General features: G+C 48.9%; 1 protein-coding gene across 2 annotated transcripts in view; it reads left to right on the forward strand.

Annotated features, from left to right (window-relative positions):
* Positions 1 to 24002, forward strand: part of TRNAU1AP (tRNA selenocysteine 1 associated protein 1) — a 203773-nt gene extending 179771 nt beyond the window's left edge. For both annotated transcript variants that reach the window (XM_085647623.1, XM_085647624.1), the window contains 2 exons: positions 83 to 116; positions 21736 to 24002. In XM_085647623.1, the coding sequence (XP_085503749.1) occupies positions 83 to 116; positions 21736 to 21872 (171 nt within the window). In that variant the 3' untranslated portion in view covers positions 21873 to 24002. The remainder of the gene's footprint in view (positions 1 to 82; positions 117 to 21735) is intronic.
* The last annotated feature ends 1630 nt before the right edge of the window (positions 24003 to 25632 follow it).

Below are 25632 nucleotides of genomic sequence, written 5' to 3' on the forward strand. Positions count from 1 at the left end.
GTTTTGAAATACTCAGCACAAGATTATTTGATGTATTTTGTTTATCCTAGATGAAAAGGGACATTTTTCTCTCTCTCCCCAGGTACCAGAGGAAGTTGCTGATGATGCATTAGAAGGTGAGAATATGCATTTGCTCTGTTACATGAATGCGTGTATTTCTGATGGACATAACATTTAGCAGTGCTTGGAGGATCAAATGTTATTCTCAAAATCCATAAACATATTTACAAAAGCTCCCTTGTCGGAAAAGAAAGAGGCTATCAATATGAAGCTGCATGGGGGCTGTGCATGCACAACACTCTATCCGGATTGGGCCTTTCTTGAATGGTGTGACTGTTGTGCTACATGTATCTGTTTTGCCTCATCGAAGAGAGTCCACCATTCTAAATGTTTTGAGAGGATACGGTGTGATTTGAACGTTCAGTTTACAAACTGAAAGTTGGCTACTCCCGTATTCAGAGTTCAGTATCAAAGTTTGTAATAACCCATAATGCAGTTTGCTTTCTTAACAAACTTACCATTAGTTGGAAAAATGTCAGCTTTGCCAAGGTCTTATAGTGTAGGATTATGTGGAAAATAATTCTAAAGCTTACAAATACACAAGAATCTACCCTGTGTTGCATACTCCTTGACCACTGGCAGTCCCTGGCAAAAAACAAAATATTTGTCTTTTTCCTCGTTCCAATGGGCACCATGGCAAGTAAAGTGCAATCTTTTCTCCTCGATTATCAAGCAATAATTGTGTTGAAGGATGTGGATTTTCGGTGAGAGGTTCATTAAGGGGAGTGAATCAAAACCAGAGAATATTGTGACAGCTGCGGTCATGACCACTTTTTAACATTTCCTTGGATGTTACCTGGAAAGGCAATGAAGAGGCTGGTCTACTTAAAGCAAAGGTCTGTTTGACCAGTTAGCTCATCAAGACTGTGAGATGGCAAGAACATTTGTCATTGTGTAACTAACTGCAAGAAGGCTCCCAGCTCCGGGTGTCAAAAAGAGATGGTCCTTGTAGCCAAGTGCCAGGTTTCCAGAATTACTTTAGGATAGCACTTCTTGTCATAACTTTTGAGGTCATAGACCTAGATCTGGATCGTTCCTAAAAGTCTTGCCTACATTTTGCACATTAGTCTGTCAATTAAGCTGTCACAAAAGCAATGACTTTTTATATCGCCGACGAGCAGCAACAATTTAGTAGCAACCTCTTTTGTCAAAGCTTTCTGTAATTCTGAATTATTGCTAAGTTAGCATTCTTCAGGGAAGGTGAATATCATCCCATTCTCTCCCTTAAATATACACTCGCCCTGAAATCAGCATAGAGTTATACATGGGTAAGTGTGAGTTACGAGGATATTTTTCACTAAAGAGTTCTGAGTGACATCAAGTAGATAACAAAAGTATAGATTGAGTTGTCTGTCACAAGAACCCCGAGGTGAAAAACACCCCAGTAACTCATGCTTTCCCATCAATGTTATATTGGGTATGGACCCCAAAGCCATCATTCCCCTTTTTATTACTTCTGGGCTGAGGCAAAGGTGTAATGGATAGCCGTAAATAGTATGGTCCGTCCTCTCTGTCCCAAATGTGAAACAAAAGCTGTGCGTACCATGTGTGGCTGTAGATACACATGCTTTGCCATCTGGTGTTGGGCCCATACGTTTGCAATTCGTTTTTCTTCTAAGACGTTTTTTAAGGTACGACGTATAGTGACTCTTCTCTAAGTTGGCAATGGGCATGCATTCCCTAAAAAGGATGGGTCTTTAAGACCAGTACTCGACCTCAGTCCCCACATCAAGTACATCCTGTCAGAACATTTCCACATGGTCACTCTGAGGGATGTCATGCCTCTACCTCAGCAAGGCAACTTTGTGAGTGCCCGCGATCTGATGGAGGCCTCCTTCCACATACTCATCCATACTGCTCATCTCTGCAACCTACATTTCGTGATAAGTGGTCAGCTTTATCAATTCAAAGTGCTGCCATCCAGGATCAACTCAGCCCCCAAAGTAGTCACAAAATGTGGCACTGTGGTAGTCACCCATCTCAGAAGGAGCGGCATTCACCTGTCCCCCTACTTAAGCGATGAAGAGTTCAAGCAAACAGCATGTCTTGCTCACACAGACTACTGTGTTCCTCCTCCACATTCTGGGCTTCACTATTAATATCGTCAAGACCCACCTTCAACCCCTTCAGGTCTAACCTTTTCTAGGAGCCGTACTCAATACTGTCACCTGCAAGGCTTACTCCCGTCAAGCACAGGTGCAAGCATTCTAGCAGACATTGCCTTTTTTTCAGCCAAATCATCAATTGACAGAACATTTTCGTACCTGCTCAGAATGATGACCTCATGAATTGCCATAGTTCCCCATGCCAGACTTCACATGGGTCCGCGCCAACAGTGCCCATCAGCTCAGTGATCGCCTATGGAGGGTCACTGAGAGGATCTAGTGTTGATACAGGCTAGCATCCATCCCTCTATCTGTGCTGGAACAGCAACAATCTGCTGCAGAACTTGCCATTTATAGACGGGGTTCCACAGGAGACAATCACCACAGACAACCCTAATGGGTGGGGCCTGCATAGTCAGAAACTGACTGTTGAGGGCATGTGGTCGCCACACAAAGGGTCCTCCACAACAATTAGCTTTAGTTCCTGGCCATCCAGCGAGCTCTCAGGGCATTCTTTCCGGAGATTCAGCACAAAGTAGACTTGACAAAAACAGACAACATGATCACCAAGTACTATCTCCAAAAGCAAGGTGGCACACACCCACCGTAGCTGTCCGCATTAGCACAAAGCATTTGGCATTGGGCACTTTACTACTAGATACTCTTTCTGGCAGAAACTTCTGGGAGTGGACAGCGATTTTGCCGACCTGGCCAGCCGGATGCAGCAACAACTCCATAAGTGGGAACTCCACCCACAAGTTTCACTCCTGTAATTCTGCTGTTGCAGGGTTTACAAGGTTGACCGTGTCGCCACTGCCCAAAAACACAAAATACCAAAATGTTGCCTCCAGGTTTCCACACCCACTGTCCATGGGCAATGCTCTGTGGATGATCTGGTCAGGGATCGTTTCCTATGGTTTTCTTCCTCTCTCCCTCCTTCCTGGTGGCTCCCATGTGGGCCAGACAACTGTGGTTTTAGAGATAGATATCAGTGGTTCCCCACAAGAAGCTTCCCAACAGGCCAGACCATCTCACGCAGAAGCAAGACACAATCAGGCACTCCAACCCGAGGCAACTCAATCTAGTGATCTGGCTCCTAGTACGAGATCTCGGCTATCTCAACCTCCCTCAAGAGTGCATGTCTATCCTTAAAGAAGAAGGCAGACCAACTACGCGGGCCTTCTATGCTGCCAAGTGGAAAAGATTAGTCCATTACTGCATTGCCCGCTTCATCCTGAAGTTCAGGATATTGTCTGTTACTTTCTTCATTTACAGAAATCAGGTCTAGCTTACACTTCCTTCACTTAGCCGCTATTGCAGCCTACATGCAGAACATTGACACTCTTCTTTATTCAAAAATGCTGTCATCAAAGCTTTAACAAAAGCACTCAAACAGGTTATTCCACCGATGCATCCCTTCCCCTTCCACACATATGTGGAACTTTTGCATTGTCCTTACCAGACTCATGGGCCCACCTTTTTAACTCTTACATTTGTGCTCTTTAAAATTCCTATCGTAGAAGGTTGCTTTCCTTCTCACGATCACATCTATAAGGATTATTAGCGAATTGCAGGCCCTCATCTTGGAAGAATCTTTCTTTCAAGTTCATAACAGCAGAATTGCCCTCAGAACCAATCCTAAATTCCTTCCCATGGTTGTGTACCTCTCTTCCAGCTCAACCAAACCTTTGAGCTCTCGGGTCTTTTTCCCTTAGCCAGACTCAGCAGCAGAGGGCCCTTCACACCCTTATTATCAAGCGTGCCCAGCTGGATTACATCAATAGGACAAAGCCCTTTCTTGAAACTCTGCAAATTTTTGTTGCTTCAGTCAAACTTCACAAAGGGAACACTCTATCTTAACTAGGCGTAGCCAGATGGATTGTCAGATGTATCTCCAGCTGCCACGTTAAGGCTAAAAGAAATGTGCCTGCCCAGCCCAGGTTACATTGCACTCTGAAACAAGTAAAAACATGTAGGAGCAATGCAGACACACATACACACACAGTACAAAATGTTTTGCAGCAGTGCAAGCCTCAGTTAGAAAAAAGAGCAATACCAACATTGCAGCAGTAGTACATAGTCTACTCGTACACATAGATAATGTGCAGCAGTAATTCAAAATCCTTCTACTCTTTCCAATTACAGTTCAGTAGTCTGTACACAAGAATGTGCACATCCCCATGTGTACCTTTCTCTTGCGGTCTCACAATTTCCCGACGCAGTGCTAGAGAAACATAATAAAGTGAAAATAGTCCACAGCGTAGTGGGCAGAAATAATCTGCTTGTTCAGGGGTGGGAACAGCTAAGTCTGGGAACTGCTAAGCTCCTCCCTCCTTGGAGCATTGCACAGATCTTGGAAAAGATATGCCAGTGTGATTGTTGGGAAATCTGAAGCCTGCACCACCCCAAATTCTTACTGACCACTTTACGCCACTGGGTGGAAGCAAAATGTAGATAACAATTTGAACAAAGCAATAGATGAAGAAGCCAGGCCCAAAGCCACTATGCCTGTATATTCATGTATGTATTGTTTGTGATTTCTTATTAAAAGGCTAATGAACAGCTAAAGTGGTCTCTAGGCCTAACATAAAAAGTGAGCTAGTTAGGATAATTTTAATTTTAGGATTGGGCGCATGGGAGTGAACACTGAAAGAAAGTGTGCTGACCTACTTAGTCTCTGAACATAGCATAGACTTCCTTTATTAAAGGTTGTAAAATGGAGAGTGAAGTATGGCAATGTTGCATGCACTGTCCCTTAAACAGCAGCAACTAACAAAGCTAGGACAAAGTTTAGGATATGATCAAATGAAATGTCAGATTACGAGCGTCTAGGAAGGATAGAAACTTTGAAATTATGTTGTGGGTGATAGCGAGTTTGAATTGTTGTGTTGGGTGATCTAGTCGAAAACCTTCATTCAATAGACAGGACATAGCGGTCTCTGTACACGTTTTCGAAGGCTTTAAAGGATGATAGTGTTTGTGAGAGGGGACACTGTTAGATTTGGGGGGTCTCTAGTTGGCAGAGGTAGGTACCTTTGACCAAATAGGGACCCTCGCATCTAGTCAGGATAAGGGGCTACACTCCTAAAATAACCCCTGCTCACCCCCTTGGTAGCTTGGCACGAGCAGGCAGGCTTATCTCAGAGGCAGTGTGTAAAGCATTTGTGAACACATACAGTAATACTGTGACAACACTACAGATGGACACCACACAGGTTGTATCATAAAAATAAGTATTTTTATACACAGATTTATCACAAGACCAAACCACAAAAATCCACAATACTGTACTCAAAAATAGACTTTAAAATGGTAGGAAATAGCTCAGTTCTCTAAAGATTGTAAATGCGACACTTTACTCTCAATGTACCTTGGATGCGTAACGCAAAGCAAACAAAAGGGTCGCAGGGAAGGTGATGCGTCGGTTCCTTACACTCGGGGGAGTGGATGCGTCAGTTCCTTACTGCTGCGCAGGGGAGTTGATGCTCGCTTCCTTACTGTGTGGGGAGGTGATCAGTCAGTTTCTTACTGCTCTCCGGTATGATGCGACACGAGGGTGCCTCGATGCGATACTTCTCCCTGGTGCGATGCCACAAAATGGCGTCTTGGTTACGATGCGACAACGTTGATGCGATGCGTGCACGCCCGACAGCCGAGCGGCGACTCGATGATCTTCTGAGCCACGTCCGGCCCTGCGACACGCTTCTACGGTGAACTCTGCGGCGGCAGCACGCTTCTCCGGTGATGCGATGCGCTTCGGTGATGTGATGGCGGCAGCGGCGGCACGCTTCCTGGGCGATGCAACTGCTGCGGCAGCGACACGCTTCTCGTCGTTGAGTCTCACTTCCAGCTCCCAGCAACACGCAGTCTCTCAGAAGGCCCTGCACAACAGCAGGCACTTCATTTCCCAGCAAGGGAATTCAGGGGGAGCTGGTTGGTGAAGTCTTGTATCCCTGAGACTTCAGGCAGGAGGCAAACTCAAGTTCAAGCCCTTGGAGATTCTTCATCAAGTTGATGAAAAGCACACTCAGTACTCCTCTCTTTGGTAATGAAGCAACCACTGCAGCCCAACCCCCAAACACACAGCATAGGGGTAGTCTCCTCCTTCCGCTTTCTTGGTTCTTCTCCTCAGCAAAGGTTAGTCTTGATTCCCAGCAGTGATCTAAAGTTCTGGGATCTGGGTCCCCCTTTTTATACATCAAAATCCTTTGTCTCTGAAGGCAGAGAGTGTCTGTACCAAGTCCAAACCCGTTCTGGGTGCATACTGCCAGTGTACAACTTCTTCCTTTGTCAGTGTGGGCCAGGGTCCTCAGACACACCACAGGAGGTGGAGCCAGCATTGTGGAAGGCAGGCACAGCCCTATTCAAGCCCAGGTGCTACTCCTCCCACCACTCCTCATGCCGATAGGTCTATTCAGCCTTGTGCTGACTCACCCTGTCTCCTGGAGCCCCCCAGCCCCTGTCACTCAGAAACCAGACATGGAATACACAACCTAGCAGAGGCAGGCTTGGATAGTTAGGCAAGAAAATACCTACTTTGTAAAAGTGGTATTTTCAAACACAGAATGGTAAAACCAACTTCACTAAAAGATGTATTTTATCATTCTGAGTTCAGACATACTAAATTCGGTTTTCTACCATGTTCCCTGGGTCAGATATGATTATAAGGTGTTATAATTGAACTGCCCATTCTGGCCTATGGGAGCAGGTAGCCTTGCAATAGTGAAAAACAAAAATGGCTGTAATTCACTATTAGGACATGCCACACACACCAGGGTATGTCCTACCTTTTACCTACAATGCACCCTGCCATTGATGTATGGCATGTCCGTGTCACTAATTAGACCCCCATGGCTGTGAAAACAGGCATTATCTCACCGCAGCCTACAATTACATTTTCTTTGATAGCACGCAGAACTGGGGATTTCATTGACAGATGTCACCATGAGTAGTTACCTGAACGTATTTCACCGATTCACTGCCAAAACAAACGCACTAACCGGGAGGTTTGGGGGGTGGATAATTAAAAGAAATACAATTTTAAGAGACGATTAAACCTAATGCAGTTTTTACATTCAACTCGGCCAATTGTGATCACGAAGAAGGGTTTTCAGTGCACGTTCTTTAGATCAACATACGATGACAATGAGAAACTTTCTGAACTACCTGGGTTTAAATTAAAACGAATCTATTGAACCGACTTGCACTCTGAAAGCGCACTGCATCGATATGAATGTTTTTTTCAGTGAGCCTGTTAGAAAATGAGGCAATCTGGGGCATATCTCGTGTCGACGCCATAAACAGTATAATAAAATATTAAAGTAATACAAATATACGACAAACTGACATGTCTAGATCTGTAACTAGGCATTATGTCAGAGAGGTGTCCTGCCGCGGGGCACAGGTGACTTCTTATGGGAAATCCAAGGCAGAATAAGAGGTGCCGCCCGCTCATCTCCTTGGGTACATACTTATTACTATTAGTCAGCCGCCATGCGTGATGGGTGCGCATTAAAGAAGAGACTTTGGCTGCAAGTCACATGCCAGCAGGATAGGTGATCTTTATGCTGGACATACTGGGAGGAGGCACCCAAGGAGATGAGCGAGTGGCAGCTGTGTGCAAGCCCTTCTCAAACGTTGTTAAAAGGCAAATTCCCTGTTATAATAAGCAGGGGGAAGGAGGAGGCAGCCAAGAAGACGAGCGGGCTGGAGTGTTAAAAGGCGCGCACCTTCAAATAAGAAGTAGGGGGAGGAGGAGGAGTCAGCCTAGGAGAGGAGCGATTTGAAGCACATAGGACAGCTATTAAAGAAATAAAGGCGTGCGGGCATGTGAGTGGTGAGAGGGGTCTGCTTTGGAGGGAGAACAAAGGAGGAAGCGTCCATTCAGACTATTGCATCCATTGACCTTACTTAAAACTTTAAAAGAAATGCAAAGTAGGTTAGGAAGCAGCCGCCATTACCAAAGCTGGCATCCTGTGCGTGCTGTGTCCCTTAATGAAGTAAATAGTTCTCGGAACTGCTAATGTAAGCTCCCGAGTTAGGACACAGTAATAGATCCAGTCCTCATGGGAGGTTACAAATGAAGACAATGCAGTACTAAGGGGACTAACAAGCCTATTAAGGGATCAGAAGCCAGCATTTACAAATGACAATGACACAAGCCAATGACAAATATGGGCAGGGAGTGGGCAGGGCTTGAGGTACATACTCCAATACAGCATGGCTGGCAGAGTAGCACATGCACTGCCCAGGCTCAACCTAAGAAGGAACCACTGTGACTTTCCCTTTGAAATATCCCTATAGTTGACATTTGTAAGGCAGCTGCATGGTCCACTCCACACACGTTTACCAAGCGCTATTGTGTGGAAGTCTAAGCAAGTCAACAAACAAGAGTTGGCCAGGCTGTTCTAAGAACTCTGTTTTAGTCTTCTGCAACATCTAAATATTGCTTAGGGGAGTACTGCTTTACAATATGTGCAGAGCATGTGTATCTAAAGCCACACAAGCTATGTACGAAATATGTAACTTACCATGTAAGCATCTGTTTGTAGCTTGTAGTGCTGTAGATTCACATGCGCCGCTATCCCCCCCCACCCATCTACCTACCCCCAAAACCTTGGTTGTTGCAGATGTACATTCTGTTCGAGGCATATGAGCTGCAGATTATACACTGTGCATAGATCGCCATCTCGTGTTGGGCCCGGATGTTTGCAGTTTGTTATTCCTCTTGGAAAGTCTTTGGGAGTCACGAGGTCGGTGACTCCTCCTCTGGTTAGTATTGCGCATGGGCTTCGGCTCCATCCTCAGATTGTTTTTTTCCGCCATCGGGCTCGGATGTAAAACTTCGCGCTCTGGTTCCGAACTTCCCAGTTCACCGATCGACGCACAAATCCTCGCTCATCGAGCTTCTTCAAAGACATAAATCATCTTATTCATCTTCTCTTCGGCACTTCTTCGATTCCGGTGGTCGACGGCGGCCTTCGGGCCTATTCCGGCTCCGGTCTCGGCTGATGGAAAGAACTTCCTTCAAGAAGTGCCCTCGATGTGGGTCCAAGTTTCCCCACACCGATCTCCATGAGGTGTGCAACCTCTGCCTCTCCCCAGAACACGAGGCCCGAGACTGTCCCGCCTGCAAGTCTTTTCGCTCAAAAAAGACCATTCGAGATCGTCGGGCTTGAAGCAACATGGCGCACTCCTCGACCTCCGCTCCAGTCGACATCTTCGGGGACGACGTCGAAGCTCCGAGACAGCAGGACATCGAACAGGAGGACGACGACCTCGTCAGCGCTTCCGAGGCCGACGACTCAGATGTGGAGGACATCACCCCGGCGCAGCGGGTCGTGAGTACAATTCCCCCTCCCACGTCGATCCCGAAAAAGGCTTCAGTCACACCTTCGCATCCGGGCCTAGGCAAGACCAAGGACACTGCTTCTCACACCCCACCTTCGGGCCCGGTAAAGAAGCCTTCTAAGCCTTCCGGCAGCTCGAGCCAGCCGGCCACCGGTGCCGACAAACACCCTTCGGCACCGGAGAAAAAAATCGGCCTCCACCTCCACACCAAACCTGGCACCGAAGTCTTCGGTGCCGAAACCTGCTCCGGCGCCGACCAAACATCACAAGACCCTCTGCACCGACACTCCCGTGCCGAGACCCCCTTCGGCACCGACCAAAAAACCGGAGGTTCCCAGGAAGCACGGCTTCGACAAACCTAAGAAGCCGTCGGCCCCGAAACCTTCGGCGCCGACCGAACAACCAGTGTCACAGGAGCTCTTCACACTGGATCCTTTGCAGAAAACCCTCACCAAGGATCCAAAGACCGGACACTTGACATTGTCTTCAAAAAAGAGACACTTGGACAAGCCGGCTCCGCCTCCACCTCCAAAGAGAAAGGATATTGCTACCTCTCCTTTCAGGGTGCCTTCCCCACCTCCTTTACCTCCTCCACCCTCTCCACCCCCTCATCGTTCCCCCACCTTGTCTCCTGTCCCAGACGATTTGGGGGACCCTTACTATGATCCAGCAGATGTGCCACAAGATCCCACCCCTACTGGATCCCCAGACCCATGGGATGATTATAACAATCCGGACATCCCAGATGTCCCACAGGATGACCTTTATCCATCTAGGCCATCCCCTCCTGAAGATTCCTTGGGTTTTCACCACTTGTTACAACGGGCGGCACACTACCACGGGGTGGAGTTACATACCGACCCAGTGGAGGAGGACTTCCTCCTAGACACCTTTGATGATACACATAGGTCCACTGCCATTCTACCTATGTTAAAGGGCGTAATTAAACATGCCCCTGAGGTTTTTAAAGACCCAGTCAGGGCCAGGGTCCTAAACCCTCGGATAGAAAAGAAGTACAAAGCCGCCCCTACAGACCCTTCTTACATTAAGGGCCCTGCACCATTAGATTCCCTAGTGGTATCTACAGCCAGGAAGCGCTCAAATTCTCAGGCGTCAGGCGAGGCACCCCCACCTGACAAAGAGTCCAAGATCCTAGATGCGTCAGGGAAGTGCACTGCGTCACAAGCGGCCAATATATGACGTATTGCCAATACGCAAGCACTGTTGGCCCGAAACGACAGGGCGCACTATGATGAGCTAGAGACCATCATGCACCATCTCCCTGAAAAGTACAAGACTAGGGCTAATGAACTTATTCAAGAGGGAAAAACAATAAACAATACCTCGATACGATGTGCCCTAGATGCGGCAGATACAGCCTCCAGGGCCATAAACACCAGTGTCCTTCTCCGTCGCCATGCCTGGCTCAGGGTTTAAACCAGAGGTTCAAGCCTCTTTATTAAATCACCCATTCGACCAAGATCATCTATTTGGCCCTAAAGTAGATGAAGCCCTGGAAAAAATGAAAAAAGATACAGACACGGCGAAATCTATGGGAGCCCTACAAACACAGACTCCCAGACGCTCCTTTCGCCGTTCTTCCTTTCGGGGCACGGGCAGAGGCTACTCATCGGACAGTGCATCCACGTCCTATAAATCCCCTCCTCAGTCTACCTTCACAAAGGGTAATCAAAGAGGCGGATACAGAGGCAATAATAATAAGGGCAGAGGCAAAACAAATACCGCCCGCTCTGCCACACCTCCTGCCCAATGACTTTCCCCCGCTCCCTCCAGACCATTCCACTCCGGTCGGAGGCAGACTACGACATTTCCTTCACGTCTGGGAGACAATCACCTCAGACAGATGGGTGACACAAATCATTCAGTCAGGGTATTGCCTAGAATTAACATCTACACCCCCCAACATTCCACCCAGGCACCGCCCTATGTCGCAAGAACATACTGCGCTACTGACACAAGAGGTGATCTCCCTCCTGCAAAAAGGAGCAATAGAGCAGGTCCCCATAAATCAACGAAATTTAGGGGTCTACACCCTGTACTTTCTAATTCCAAAGACAGACGAGACCCTACGCCCTATCTTAGATCTCAGACCTCTAAACACTTACATTCATTCGGACCATTTTCACATGGTAACCCTCCAACAGGTTCTTCCACTTCTCTCCCAGAACGACTTTCTCACCACTCTGGACTTGAAAGACGCGTACTTTCACATCCCAGTACACCAATCTCACAGAAAGTACCTCAGGTTTGTGGTAGACGGACAACAATACCAGTTCAAAGTGCTCCCGTTCGGGGTAACAACAGCACCAAGGGTGTTCACCAAGTGCCTGGCAGTAGTGGCTGCACACCTCAGAAGACAGCACATTCACGTCTTCCCCTATCTGGACAATTGGCTGATAAAAGCCACGTCCTACCAACAGTGTGTGCGACATACCGCCGCTACAGTCCAACTACTTCACCAGCTAGGCTTCACGGTGAACCATCAAAAATCCCACCTGGTACCATCACACACAAAACAATATCTCGGTGCCACCATAGACACCTCAAAGGCCATAGCCTATCCCAACCCTGCCAGGATTGCAAAAATACAGACGCTGCGTCAAAAATTCCTATCCCAACACTCTCTCCCAGCAAGAGTGTTTATGCAGCTCATAGGGATGATGGCCTCTTGCATCTTTATAGTGCCACATGCAAGACTCCAAATGCGCCCACTCCAAGAGTGTTTGGCGCGCCAGTGGAACCAGGCCCAGGGGCAACTGACAGATCTGGTGTTGGTAGACGGTCGCACCCATCGCTCTCTGCAGTGGTGGAACACCACAAACCTTTCCAGAGGTCGACCGTTCCTGGACCCGGTCCCACAAATAATCCTAACGGCAGATGCATCGCTCTCCGGCTGGGGAGCTCATCTGTTACATCTCACAGCACAGGGCACATGGACGCCGCAACAGAAGTTACTCCACATAAACCATCTGGAGTTACTGGCAATCTTCCTCGCCCTAAAATCCTTCCAGGCGCAGATTTCAGGCAAGGCAGTCCTCATTCGCACAGACAACATGACTGCCATGTACTACATTCAAAAACAGGGGGGGGCACACACTCTCCACAGCTCTCTCAGTTAGCACAGAGCATATGGAGATGGGCAATTCCACAAAAGATTTTTCTCCTAGCCCAACACGTCCCAGGAGTACAAAACACCGTGGCAGATCTGCTGAGCAGACAGACACAGCAGATCCACGAGTGGGAACTTCACCCACAGGTTCTTCACCCGTTCTTTCAGAAGTGGGGGCATCCACACATAGACCTATTCGCCACCCGCGAAAACAAAAAATGCCCAAGCTTCGCCGCCAGATATCCACACCCATTGTCCAAAGGCAATGCGATATGGATGAACTGGTCAAACAAATTTGCATACGCTTTTCCACCTCTCCCACTAATTCCATTAGTGGTGCGAAAGCTACAGCAGCATTCCCTGACTCTGATCCTAGTAGCTCCAACATGGGCCAGACAACCGTGGTACACCACACTGCTGGAGCTCTCAGTAGTACCACACCAAAAGCTACACCTCTCACCATGCCTCCTAACCCAGAACCATGGAGAGATCAGGCACCCGGACCCAGCTCAACTCAACCTTGCGATCTGGCTCCTGAGGTCCTAGAATTTGGATACCTTAACCTTACCCCTGATTGCATGAACATTATCAGGGAAGCTAGACGCCCTACAACTAGGGCGTGCTATGCAGCAAAGTGGAAAAGATTTGTTGTTGTTTACTGCCACAACAACACAATAAATCCCTTAAATGTATCCATACAACACATTATATGTTATTTACTCCATTTACAAAGGTGTAACCTAGCATATACCTCCATTCGGTTACACCTTGCTGCAATTGCTGCCTATTTACAAAACAGGCAGCACCTCTCACTTTTCAAAGTGCCTGCCATCAAAGCCTTTATGGAAGGCCTCAAAAGAGTAAATCTGAAAGAAACACGTTAGTTAGATTCCTCACCTTAGAATATCCCCAGGCGTCAGACTGGATCCGGAAGATTTTTCGTCAGCAATACCCCTTGCGCGTCGCTAGGCGTCGTCTGCGGCTCCGCGTCCGTCGTCGGCGTCGTGCACCGGAATGACGTCGTCGGAGTACTTAGACGCCGCCCTCGCGCGCTGACGTCAGTTCTTCTTTTTTCCGCGCCAGTAAGCGCAGATCCGGGAGAGCTACCCCTTTAGTCAATTTTTTACTAACTTTTTTGATCCTTTTTGATCTTGTCTCGACTCCGGTGCCGGTAGGATGCCTGGTTTTAAAGCCTGTGCTGACTGTAGCCGCTTGATGTCGGTTACCGACCATCACCGCTGGTGCCTTTACTGCTTGGGCCTCGACCACGACGCGGAGTCATGCTCGGACTGCAAGGCCCTGACCTCGAAGGCTAGACGGGAGCGGTCCCGTAAGCTTCTCGAGATTCGCCACTCGGAGCCGCAGCCGACGTCACCATCGGTCGTCGGGATCCAAGTCTTCGGGTAAGTCGAAGCATTCCAAGAAGTCCAAGAGGCGACACCGCTCTTCGGACTCCCCTCGCCGGTCGCGCGACTCGGCCAAGGGTCAGGGTGGTTCCACCCCCGCGGCTCCGGCGGAGCCGCAGGCGCCGCGCAAGTCCCCATACCCTCCGGTCCCTGGGACTGACGTGACGCCGGCGGAAGTCAGTGCCTTCCTCTCGGCCATGAGGAGTCTGGCTCCGCCGTCGACGCCCGCTGGCGCGCCTTCGGGCCCCACGGACCCGACTGGGCTGCCTTGCCTGCCGGTGGCTCCGGCCCCGGCGCCGTTGACGGCTCCGGCCTCGACGCCGCAAGCGCCCGAGGGACCCGTTCCCGAGTCCCCGCCGGTCGACCTCGTAACGCCTCCTCTGCCGGCGTCGACACCGGTACCACCGCCGACGTCAACTCCGCTCGACGTCGAGCCCCAGTTCAACCCCACTCCGGGCCCGGCGTCGATGGACGCCGCGTTCGGCGCCGCTGGAGACCCATTATGTCTATCGCCCGGCTCCGCTCCTTCCTCCTGTATACCAGGAATCGGATGATGGGGACAACTGGGAGGGATCCGAGGATCCTATGGCCGTTCAGGCTCAAATGTCACAGGACTGGGCAGATGAACTGGGGGAGGCCAGTGGCCTGGATACCTCTCCAGACACTGGATTCGTCTCTCCTCCGACTGTGGCTTCGGAGGAGGGCGCTGCTTTCTCTGTGGTGCTGCGCAAGGCGGCCGCAGCCCTTGGGCTCGAGCTGCCTGCCGTGGCTGTGAGGACTAACGTCCTTACTGAGGTGCTTCAGTCTGCAGCAAGCTCCACTGAGCCTCTGCTGCAATTCAATGAGGCACTCATTGACGTTCTGCAGGGCACCTGGTCCAAGCCCTCCACAGTTCCTCCTGTGGACAGGAACGTCGCCAGGCGCCACCGCCCTGCTCCGGGCGACCCCAGTTTTCTGTCCCAACACCCTACCCCTGAGAGCCTGGTTATCCAGGCCTCTACCTCCCAATCCTCCTTCCCGACCGCCCCGCCGGACCGGGATTCCAAGAGACTGGAACAGTTTGGCAAGAAGCTGTTCTCCTCCCTTAGTTTGGGCCTGCGGTCTTTGAACACCGCCTGTCTCTTGGACCGTTATTCCCACTCTCTGTGGGATGCGGTGGAGGACGTGCTGCCCCTGTGTCCGGAGGAGGTCCGGACACGCCTTACCCAGGCTCTGGCCGATGGGAGGGATGCAGCGCGACATGCTATCCGATGTGGGCTTGACACTACGGACTCGCTGGGTAGGGCCATTTCTACCACAGTGGCGCTTCGACGTTACGCCTGGCTGCGGTGCACGTCATTTTCGGGCGATGTCCAGAGCACTCTCATGGACATGCCCTTTGATGGCACTCGCCTCTTTGGCGAGAAAGCGGACAGTGCGCTGAATCGCTTTAAGGACTCCCGGGCTACGGCCAAGTCCTTGGGCCTCTCGGCCCCGCGGTCGCAAACTTCCGCCTTTCGCCCCTTTCGTGGCCAAGGAAGGGGTGCCTCCTCACGTGCGCCTAGCCACCAGCCGCAGAACCAACCTGCGCGTGGACGTGGTTTCCGCCGAGGCGGTTCTGGAGGACAACGAGGTCAGCCCACATCCACCCCGGCAGCATCCGCCTCAAAGCCTTCCTAGTCCGAGCTTTCAGGCCCATTCCACGCCAGTGGGCGGCAGAGTTCGCCATCACCTGCTCCACTGGCGGTCCATCACATCGGACAGGTGGGTGCTGCAAATCGTCCGAAGGGGCTACTCCCTCCCCTTCGAGACGACCCCTCCAGCCATGCCACCGCAGCACCACCGTATCTCGGGGGATCATTTGAATCTTCTCCACGAGGAAGTTTCGGCCCTCTTGGCCAAGGGGGCCGTCGAGCGCGTTCCGAGCCCAGAAGTAGGTCGTGGTTGTTATTCCCACTACTTTCTGGTTCCCAAGAAGGGCAAAGGGGGCCTACGCCCTATCTTGGACCTCCGGAACGTCAATGCCTTCCTCCGGAAGGAGAGGTTCAAGATGTTAACTTTGGCTCAGGTTCTAGCTGCCCTAGACCCCGGAGACTGGATGGTAGCGTTGGATTTGCAGGACGCATATTTCCACATCCCCGTCCTGCCGGCCCACCGGCGTTACCTGCGGTTCACGGTGGGCCAAGAGCACTTTCAGTTTACCGTGCTCCCCTTCGGCCTCACCAGTGCCCCTCGGGTGTTCACGAAAGTGATGGCGGTGGTCGCAGCTCATCTGCGCAGATCAGGGGTTCCAGTCTTCCCCTATCTCGACGACTGGTTGTTGATGGCGGGCTCGCCCCAGACAGTCGTCTCCCACCTCCAGACTACGGCGGATCTCCTGCATTTGCTGGGATTTTCCATCAACGTGCCGAAGTCACACCTGAGTCCCTCTCAGAAGCTCCTCTTCATCGGAGCGGTTCTCGATTCGGCGCAGTTCCGGGTCCATCCACCGGAACAGCGGGTCCGGGATATACAGGCCCTGATTCCCATCTTTCGGCCTCTATCCTGGGTTTCGGTCAGGCTAGTGTTGCGGCTTCTGGGGCTGATGGCCTCCTGCATCCTACTAGTGCATCACGCCAGGCGGCGCATGCGGGCTCTGCAGTGGGACCTGAAGTTTCAGTGGGCCCAGCATCACGGCAACCTGTCCGACCATGTCTTGATCTCGGAGGGCACTGCACAGCAGTTGCAGTGGTGGCTCACGGACCGAGATTGGGTCAAGGGCAAGAGCCTCTTCCTTCCCCAACCGGAGCATGTCGTAGTGACGGATGCGTCCCTCCTGGGATGGGGTGGCCATATGGGAGAGGCGGAGATCAGAGGCCTCTGGTCTCCGGCGGAGTCTCGTCTCCACATCAACCTGTTGGAGTTGAGAGCGATCCGACTTGCACTGAAAGCCTTCCTTCCCTCTGTCAGGGGAAGTGTCGTGCAGGTGTTCACGGACAACACCACCGCCATGTGGTATTGCAACAAACAGGGCGGGGTGGGGTCGTGGACCCTTTGTCAGGCGGCTCTGCGCCTCTGGACATGGCTGGAACACCAGGGCGTCACCCTAGTGGTTCAACATCTGGCGGGCTCTCTGAACGCCAGAGCAGACGAACTCAGCCGCCGGTGCATGATGGATCACGAATGGCGTCTGAACTCCGAAGTGGCGCAAGGTCTCTTTCAGCAGTGGGGAGAGCCTTGGTTAGATCTATTCGCCACCGACGAGAACGCGCAATGTCAGCAGTTCTGCGCGTTGGAATTTCCAAGGCGGCACTCGCTCGGCGACGCTTTTCGTCACGAGTGGAGTTGCGGTCTGTTGTACGCCTTTCCGCCTACACCACTTCTGCCCAGAGTGCTGAAGAAGATCAGGCACGACCGGGCCCGAGTCATCTTGGTGGCTCCGGATTGGGCACGAAGGTACTGGTATCCCGAGCTACTCAGTATGTTGACCAATCCTCCGATACGTCTGCCCCTTCGGGAGGATCTTCTGTCGCAGCAGCAGGGGACGGTCCTCCACCCGAACCTGTCCAGCCTCCACCTCCATGCGTGGAGATTGAGCGGCGGCAGTTGATGCCATTTGACTTGCCTCCTGAAGTCTGTGATATCATTCTGGCAGCCAGGCGTCCCTCCACAAAGACGGTATACGCCTGCCGGTGGAACAAATTTGTGGCATGGTGCACAGCAAAGGCTGTGGATCCCCTTTCCGCCCCTCTTTCTGAGGTTCTCCTCTTTCTTCTTTCTTTGGCCCGGCAGGGCTCTGCCCTGGGCACCCTGAAAGGTTATCTTGCTGCCATCTCTGCCTTCTTGCGGCTTCCTGATCAGCCTTCTCTTTTCAAGTCCCCTGTTGTTACACGCTTTATAAAAGGCATTACTCACACGTTCCCTCCTGTCCCTTTTGTAATGCCTCAGTGGGACTTGAATCTTGTTCTCACATTTCTAATGTGTGCTCCCTTTGAGCCTCTTCATAATTGTCCTCTTTGTCTGCTGACGCTTAAGACTGCTTTTCTGGTAGCCATCACCTCGGCTAGACGGGTGAGTGAGCTCCAGGCTTTATCTTCAAAGCCTCCCTTTCTCTCTGTTCATCCAGACAAGGTTGTCCTTCGGCCTCGTCCCTCCTTTCTTCCGAAAGTGGTGACTCCATTTTATCTTGGGCAGTCTGTCACCTTGCCCACCTTCTTTCCGCCTCCGCATCCTTCCAAAGAGGAAGAGAGGCTCCACCGTCTGGACCCAAAACGTGCTCTCTCCTTTTATTTGGACCGCACAAAGCAGTTCCGGGTGGACGACCAACTTTTCGTTGGATACGTGGGTGCTAAGAAGAGGTAAGCTGTACACAAACGGACCATCTCTCGGTGGGTCGTTTTGTGCATCAAAATTTGTTACTCCTTGGCAAAAAAGGACCCTCCTGTTGGGCTGCGCGCCCATTCTACTCGGGCCACAGCGGCTACTACTGCTTTGGGACGGGGTGTCCCTTTGCAGGACATCTGTCAGGCGGCGACGTGGGCTTCGCTACACACGTTTGCCAGGCATTATTGCCTTGACCGCCAAGTCCGGAGGGATGGCTTCTTTGGCCGTTCTGTCCTCCAGGACTTTCTGGTGTGATCTTGGTTCGCAGACCCACCACCGGGGATGGTATTGCTTGGGTATCTATTCTAAGGTGAGGAATCTAACTAACGTGTTTCTTTCAGATGAACAAGTTACTTACCTTCGGTAACCATGTATCTGTAAGAAACATTAGTTAGTTAGATTCCTCACCGACCCACCCATCCTCCCCGTTCTGCGAACTGACATCTAGGGTTAAGGTTATCCTTTTCAGGCCCCTAGATTTTATTTTTGGCACCAGTGTCGGTCTTTGCATGGCTCTGCGTTCCTGGCGCGGAAATCTATGTACAAGAACTGACGTCAGCGCGCGAGGGCGGCGTCTAAGTACTCCGACGACGTCATTCCGGCGCACGACGCCGGACGCGGAGCCGCAGACGACGCCTAGCGACGCGCAAGGGGTATTGCTGACGAAAATCTTCCGGATCCAGTCTGACGCCTGGGGATATTCTAAGGTGAGGAATCTAACTAACTAATGTTTCTTACAGATACATCGTTACCGAAGGTAAGTAACTTGTTCTTCCGCCCAGAGTGCCACCCTCACCTGTTTGGAACTTGAATATAGTCCTCACACGGTTAATGGGACCCCCTTTCGAATCATTACATAAGTGCGAGCTGCAATTCCTCACATGGAAAACAGCTTTTCTAGTGGCCATCACTTCCCTCAGAAGAGTTAGTGAAATACAAGCACTCACTATACAGGAACCTTTTCTTCAGATGCATCACAACAAGGTTGTACTGCGCACCAATCCCAAGTTTCTACCCAAAGTCATTTCTCTATTCCATCTAAACCAGTCGGTAGAATTACCAGTCTTTTTCTCGCAACCCCAAACAGTTGCGGAAAGAGCCTTACACACACTGGATGTTAAAAGGGCTTTACTTTACTACATCCAGAGAACACAACCTTTCAGGAAAACAAAAAACAGCTATTTGTTTCCTTCTCCCCACCACACAAAGGCAACCCTATTTCTAAATCAGGGATAGCTAGGTGGATTGTAAAATGCATACAGATTTGCTACCACAAAGCAAAACGAACGCTATCGGTTCCCCCTAAAGCCCACTCTACAAGGAAGATAGGGGCTTCTATGGCTTTCGACAGCGACATGGTCAACACCACACACCTTCACAAAACATTATTGTGTAGATGTGCAAACCAAGCAACAAGCTAGTGTGGGCCAAGCTGTACTAAAAACAGTGTTTCAGACAACTGCAACGGATACCGGTGGTCGCCGCTAGGGTTGGGTACTGCTATATGATCTATGCACAGTGTATAATCTGCAGCGCATATGCCTCGAATGGAATATGCTACTTACCAGTATGCATCTGTTCTTGGCATGTAGAGCTGCAGATCTATACACGCCCACCCGCCTCCCCGGCTACCTGTATCCGTTCCAGTCTCATCTTATTTAGATACAATACACATGGGTTTCTTTACTGTTTCTACTACGCTCCATCTTTCCCTGCTGGCGAAAAACAATCTGAGGATGGAGCCGAAGCCCATGCGCAATACTAACCAGAGGAGGAGTCACCGACCTCGTGACTCCCAAAGACTTTCCAAGAGAAAAAACAAACTGCAAACATCCGGGCCCAACACCAGATGGCAATCTATGCACAGTGTATAGATCTGCAGCTCTACATGCCAAGAACAGATGCATACTGGTAAGTAGCATATTCCTTCACCTATACTCTGTGCAAACTTCTTGCATGGTCACAGCGATTTCCTTTCTATCGTCCCATTTTAATGCTCACCCGCTGTGCGGAAAACAATCTAAAAATGCAGCGAGTGCCCATGTGCATTACCAACTAAGGAGGGTAGTCACTATACCTCGTGACTCGAAAGACTTCCTCTGAAAAAAACAAGTTGCAAACATCCGAGCCCTACACTAGATTGCAGGAGTATGCAGCAGATGTGAATCTATGGCACTACACATAACAAACAAATACTTACAGGGTAAGTAACATACTTATCTGCAATCCCTAACCAACCTTCATCCACCGCCCTCTCCTGCATCTGTCCTTTCTGCTTTCAGTCAAATCAGACAAAGAGCACTCCGCTGACAAGCACTGAGACACCTTGGTCAGCCTGCCCTTGAAGTCCTTCATGACGTAGCCCCAGTAGGTAACAAGGTTTATTATCAACTGTGGCTTTGCCATAGCAGTGAATTACCAGATTTTGAATCTGGGGTAAAATATTGAGGCTTCCTATGAAGGTCATGCATAACAATAGAAACAATAACTAGTGGTTTCACACGTTCAGGATTCATACCCTAGCCGTTAATGCCATTGGAGGCAGTGGATTAGGCCTCACCCATCCTTTATCAGAGCCTTTTTCACTTCTTACTATCAAATTGAACGCAACACCTTCCCCTTGTGCATGAGTTAGTGCATTGGGTGTTCGAGGAGGTAGAAGCAGTACCCTGGGATAGACAAGGATTCTTTTTTCTAATGTATGTTTAGCAGGAAATACATACAATGAAAAGTAATTTATATAGTGTACTGAAACCCAAGGGCGTCCTCAAAAAAGGAAAGAATTAAGACCACTTTGGGCCACGCAAAATTCAAGAAAATCAAAGGGAGGGGTTAAATATTACATTATTGCAATCTACCCAACTCTACAGCCAAGTTACGTGATAGTTGGTCTTGACATAGATAGCTTGTGATACAGAAACATTCTGCTTTCATTGTTCTTGGTGAAAATGATACCTGCTTTAAGGGCTTCTTTAGACTCGTTCTCAAAAGATTCTAGAAAATGTGTTGAGGGGGAAAAACAAATGTGTCTGCCATGCCACCCGCCCTAGTTGTAGCACAGACCCGTGCCTGAGTGTAGGGTTGCACACTGCTATTCACTGTCTAGAAAACATCTTCATAGAAGGCTTAATGAAACATTGTTTTTCCTTTTTCGATCACCTAAAGAAGTGACCTGATGTGATCACTCTAGCTAGCAAGAGATTTTGTTTTTTAGCCAGTCAATATATCTACTTATTGTTTTTCTTTATACAAATGCTATTAAGCCTAGTTAACATTAACATTGTGCATGCTACGCAACACATATCCACACCTTTTAATGGCTTATTATCTTTTTTCATTGTAGATCCAAATCCACCACTAGATGTGAATGAGGCCAACAAGCAGTTTATGGAGCAGAGTGAGGAGCTATACGATGCATTAATGAACTGTCACTGGCAGCCATTAGACACTGTCACCTCCGAAATCCCTGCTGAAATTTAACTAGTCTCTGAAACACAGTTGCCTACAGTCACTTACTGCCCCAAGGAACTTCACAAGGGGCACCCAGCACCAAGAAGAACCCGCAGACAAATATTTAAGACTGAGATATGGATTCAGTATTTATGGTGTTTTGTTTCTTTTTTCTTTGTTGCATTACAAAATGGCAGTTGTGATTCTTTTTACGGACTTCACTTGCAGTTCTCTCCAGCTTTATCTGCTGTTGGTAGATAGACTACCTGGTATTGGGAATTCTGAACGCCGTGTGGAGGACTGAATTTATCAGTTGCAGTAGATACAAGGACATATATGCTGCGCTGGTTGCTGGTGAGGCCTCTATCATGGTTATTTAACTGTGATTCCTCCCAGACAAGGAACTCGGGCTGTGTTCCCTGTTGGTCTCTTTAGAAGTTGCAGCAACTCCAGCAAGGAGAAGGTTACTCTTGGTGTCTAATTACTTTCATCAAAACCATTCCTGGATTTCCATCTCCCTGATGTGAAATGGGTTCGATTCACAAAGGTGGACTGATGACTGGTGATCTGTTATTAGTGATATGGGAACTTGTAAAGAAGCTAAAACTTGGACCAATAGGTGTGGACCTATTTTTGACAGTATCAACTGAGTGGATGCTCTTTGAGAAGGGAAGATATGGTTACATACCGGGCATCAATGCCAAGGAACTAGTTCTCATCAAACAAGAGGAGCTGAATTAATGCTGATGACCACCTCTGAGTACCGCTAGAGTTCCGGCTTAACAGCCTGTGGTGGTTTGAGTACACAGGACTAAGATGCCGGTAGTGTGTGATTCAGAGAATCTGCCAGCTGTATAGCAGTTATGGAAAAACGACATTAAAGTTTGTTTATCAGGGTCTATTTTCAGCCAATGACCACTGAAGGCTTTTTTGATGGTATCAATGTTGAAAGGGTTTGGTAATGCTCTCCATGAGTTGGCCTATGCTATGGAAATGGAGGTTGTTGTCCTTAATTATAAATGAATAACATATGTTCATAGCTCTTCATGTAGCTATTTCCATCCAGGAATTTTGTCAGTTGACCGAGAAACCATAAATGATGCCCCTCCCCACACTGCTGTGATGTAAGCCTGATTGGTGTAAACTGGCATTTGCTGTCCACCGTAGAAGCCTGGTAGGTAGGTCTTTGCAGTGCTGGTAACCGGTGACCTCAAGGAATGCTTTCATAGTGTTGACTTTCAGTACAGACTTTATTCTGGGAGTGACTACTAGACTTATTCCATTTCTTGTGACAGAGTCCACTCCATGGGCAGTGGCACACTCGCCTACCAGCTCTTGACCATAACAGTCTTTTCCCTTATTGATTAAGGTGCCAAAGGAGTGTGCACTGATGAAGGCCCTGATAACCATTTTGGGAGTGGTTGTAATTCACATTACCATTAATGCTTCGAGAGACTTGCATAATGCTTTGTTCTAAATACCTATCAAGCTATTTGTGAGCTTGCTTGTAATTTGCAAGCTTTTTTCCAATGTACAAGCTTGCTTCTTTAGGATTTTTTATGGAAAGTTAGCATTAACATCTAAAACATGAGGAGAGACTCATTTAGTTTTCATGGACATTATTACCTTGGAAAAACGGTAGAGTGAGCACAAACTTTAATCACAAAATGGATCATTCTCATTATCCATGGTTATCACTACTGTTAAACACTGATGGGAATAATTCAGAGAGAATATTGCCCACCCGAAACGTTAGTCGCCCCCTTTACTGTCCCCTGAAAGCTCACTGGACTTACCTGGATTGGACATAGTGTCACTTTAAAGTGTGTTTTTTTTCACATTGTTATATTTAAACTGATACATCTGATTTCCTGCTCTTCACTGTGTGTCTGTATCTCTATGAGCTGGTAACCTCTGGAGGCATTTAAAAACCTGAGAGCACAACCTTGAAGAGGACACAATGTGTTCGCTTTTTTACATGTGTGCAAACTAGTGCAAATAATGACTTTACAGTAAAACAGAGTATATTTGACCTTTTTTGGTTTAAAGTTTTATTCCTGTAGTTTACCTACAGCCTTTGCTGTCGATGCTTTTTCAGAATGTAGTAGTAATGTAAATGGGAAAATTGAAATATTATTAATAAAGTTATGTAGGAAAGTGCCCCATTTTGATATGGTCTACCCCTCTTTTTGCCTTGTATCTGATGTAGTTTTGACAGAAGTGCACTGGGTTTCTGATAACCAGGTCTCCAGTGCCAGATCTCTTTCCCAAAAACTGTACAATTGTTCCCCTAAATAGCAATACCGTTAGCACCCGTTGTAAGTCCCTAGTAAATGGGGCACCTGGTACCTAGGGCAAGGAGGCTAAAGAGCGTTTCTAAGGGCTGCAGCATGTATTGTACCCCAACAGCATCAACATGCCAACTGCCGCTGCAGGCTGCGTGCAGTGGTGCAGAGAAAAGTGGAGACAGGACATGGCACACCTCCTGTGTGCCATGCCTGCGGACACTGCAGCAGTATAAGTGAACCACCCCTACAGCCCTAAGACAGTGTGTACATATGCTACATGTGTGAACATATCTGCATGAGCAAATATGCCCCTGTGGAGTCAAAGTTGATTCTTGGATATTACAAGTGGACAGGGAAGTCTTTTTGAGTATATGTGCTAGACCCCTGGTACTCATAGTACGGCCCCGGGGACCGCCAGCGGCCCGGCTGGCCCATGGCCCCTCAGAGAGAGTAGAGAGAGAGAGAGAGAGAGAGAGAGAGAGTGGAGAGGGACAGACATTGGAGAGAGAGTGGAGAGAAACAGAGAGTGGAGAGAGAGAATGGAGAGAGACAGACATTGGAGAGAGACTGAAGAGAGAGAGTGGAAAGAGAGTAGAGAGACTGAGCGAGAGACTGACTGACACAGAGAGAGAGACTGATTGAGAGAGACTGATTGAGAGACTGACAGAGAGAGATTGACTGACTGAGAGAGAGAGAGACTGTCTGACAAAGACTGACTTACAGAGAGAGAGAGCGAGAGAGACTGACAGAGAGAGATTGACAGAGAGACTAAGAGAAAGAGACTGACAGAGAGAGAGAGAGACTGATGGAATTGGGGTCAAAGTGTGTATGAAGCTATGCAATGCCTCTTAAGATTGGTATTGTCTGCTAATAAAAAATGTATTATCAAAATGTGCTCTTTGTAGTTACATCTGCTTTTGAAACACAGCATTGTCACATTGTCTAATGTTTTAAAACAGGTTTCATTTTTTTTACCCTAGCCCCGCCTCCCACTGACCTAGCCTCCCACGGACCCCACCCCTACCAGTGCGGCCCTCTGCCACAAACCACACAGTAATTTTGGCCCCCAACAGAAAATTTGTGAGTACCCATGTGCTATACACTTCTGTTTCTGAGTTCCTAAGCTACATGATGGCTTCACTGAAACTAGAGATGTTTGCTATCAAACATCTCGTATTAATAAGCCCACACAGATTCCAGTGATGGATTTATGAATACATATACCCAGAGGGCACCTTAAAGGTGCCCCATGAAAACCTACCGACTACCTGTGTACTGGCTAACTGGTGCAGATCAGCCTGCCAGGTTTCAGACCCCCTGCAGGTGAGAGCCTGTGCTCTCTGAGGGCAGAAACAGATCCTGGAAGTTGTCATATAGAGGGTGTGGATACCCTAAAGGTAAGTAGCCCTTTGACTACTACCTGTCACTCCCTGTAACACCCCAAAATTGAGTTCTTGGGTGGCACCCCTGACACCAAGAACTCAGATTCGATGGATCTAGAA

The sequence above is a fragment of the Triturus cristatus genome, chromosome 3_2, assembly GCF_964204655.1.
Source record: "Triturus cristatus chromosome 3_2, aTriCri1.1, whole genome shotgun sequence".
NCBI lineage: Eukaryota > Metazoa > Chordata > Amphibia > Caudata > Salamandridae > Triturus > Triturus cristatus.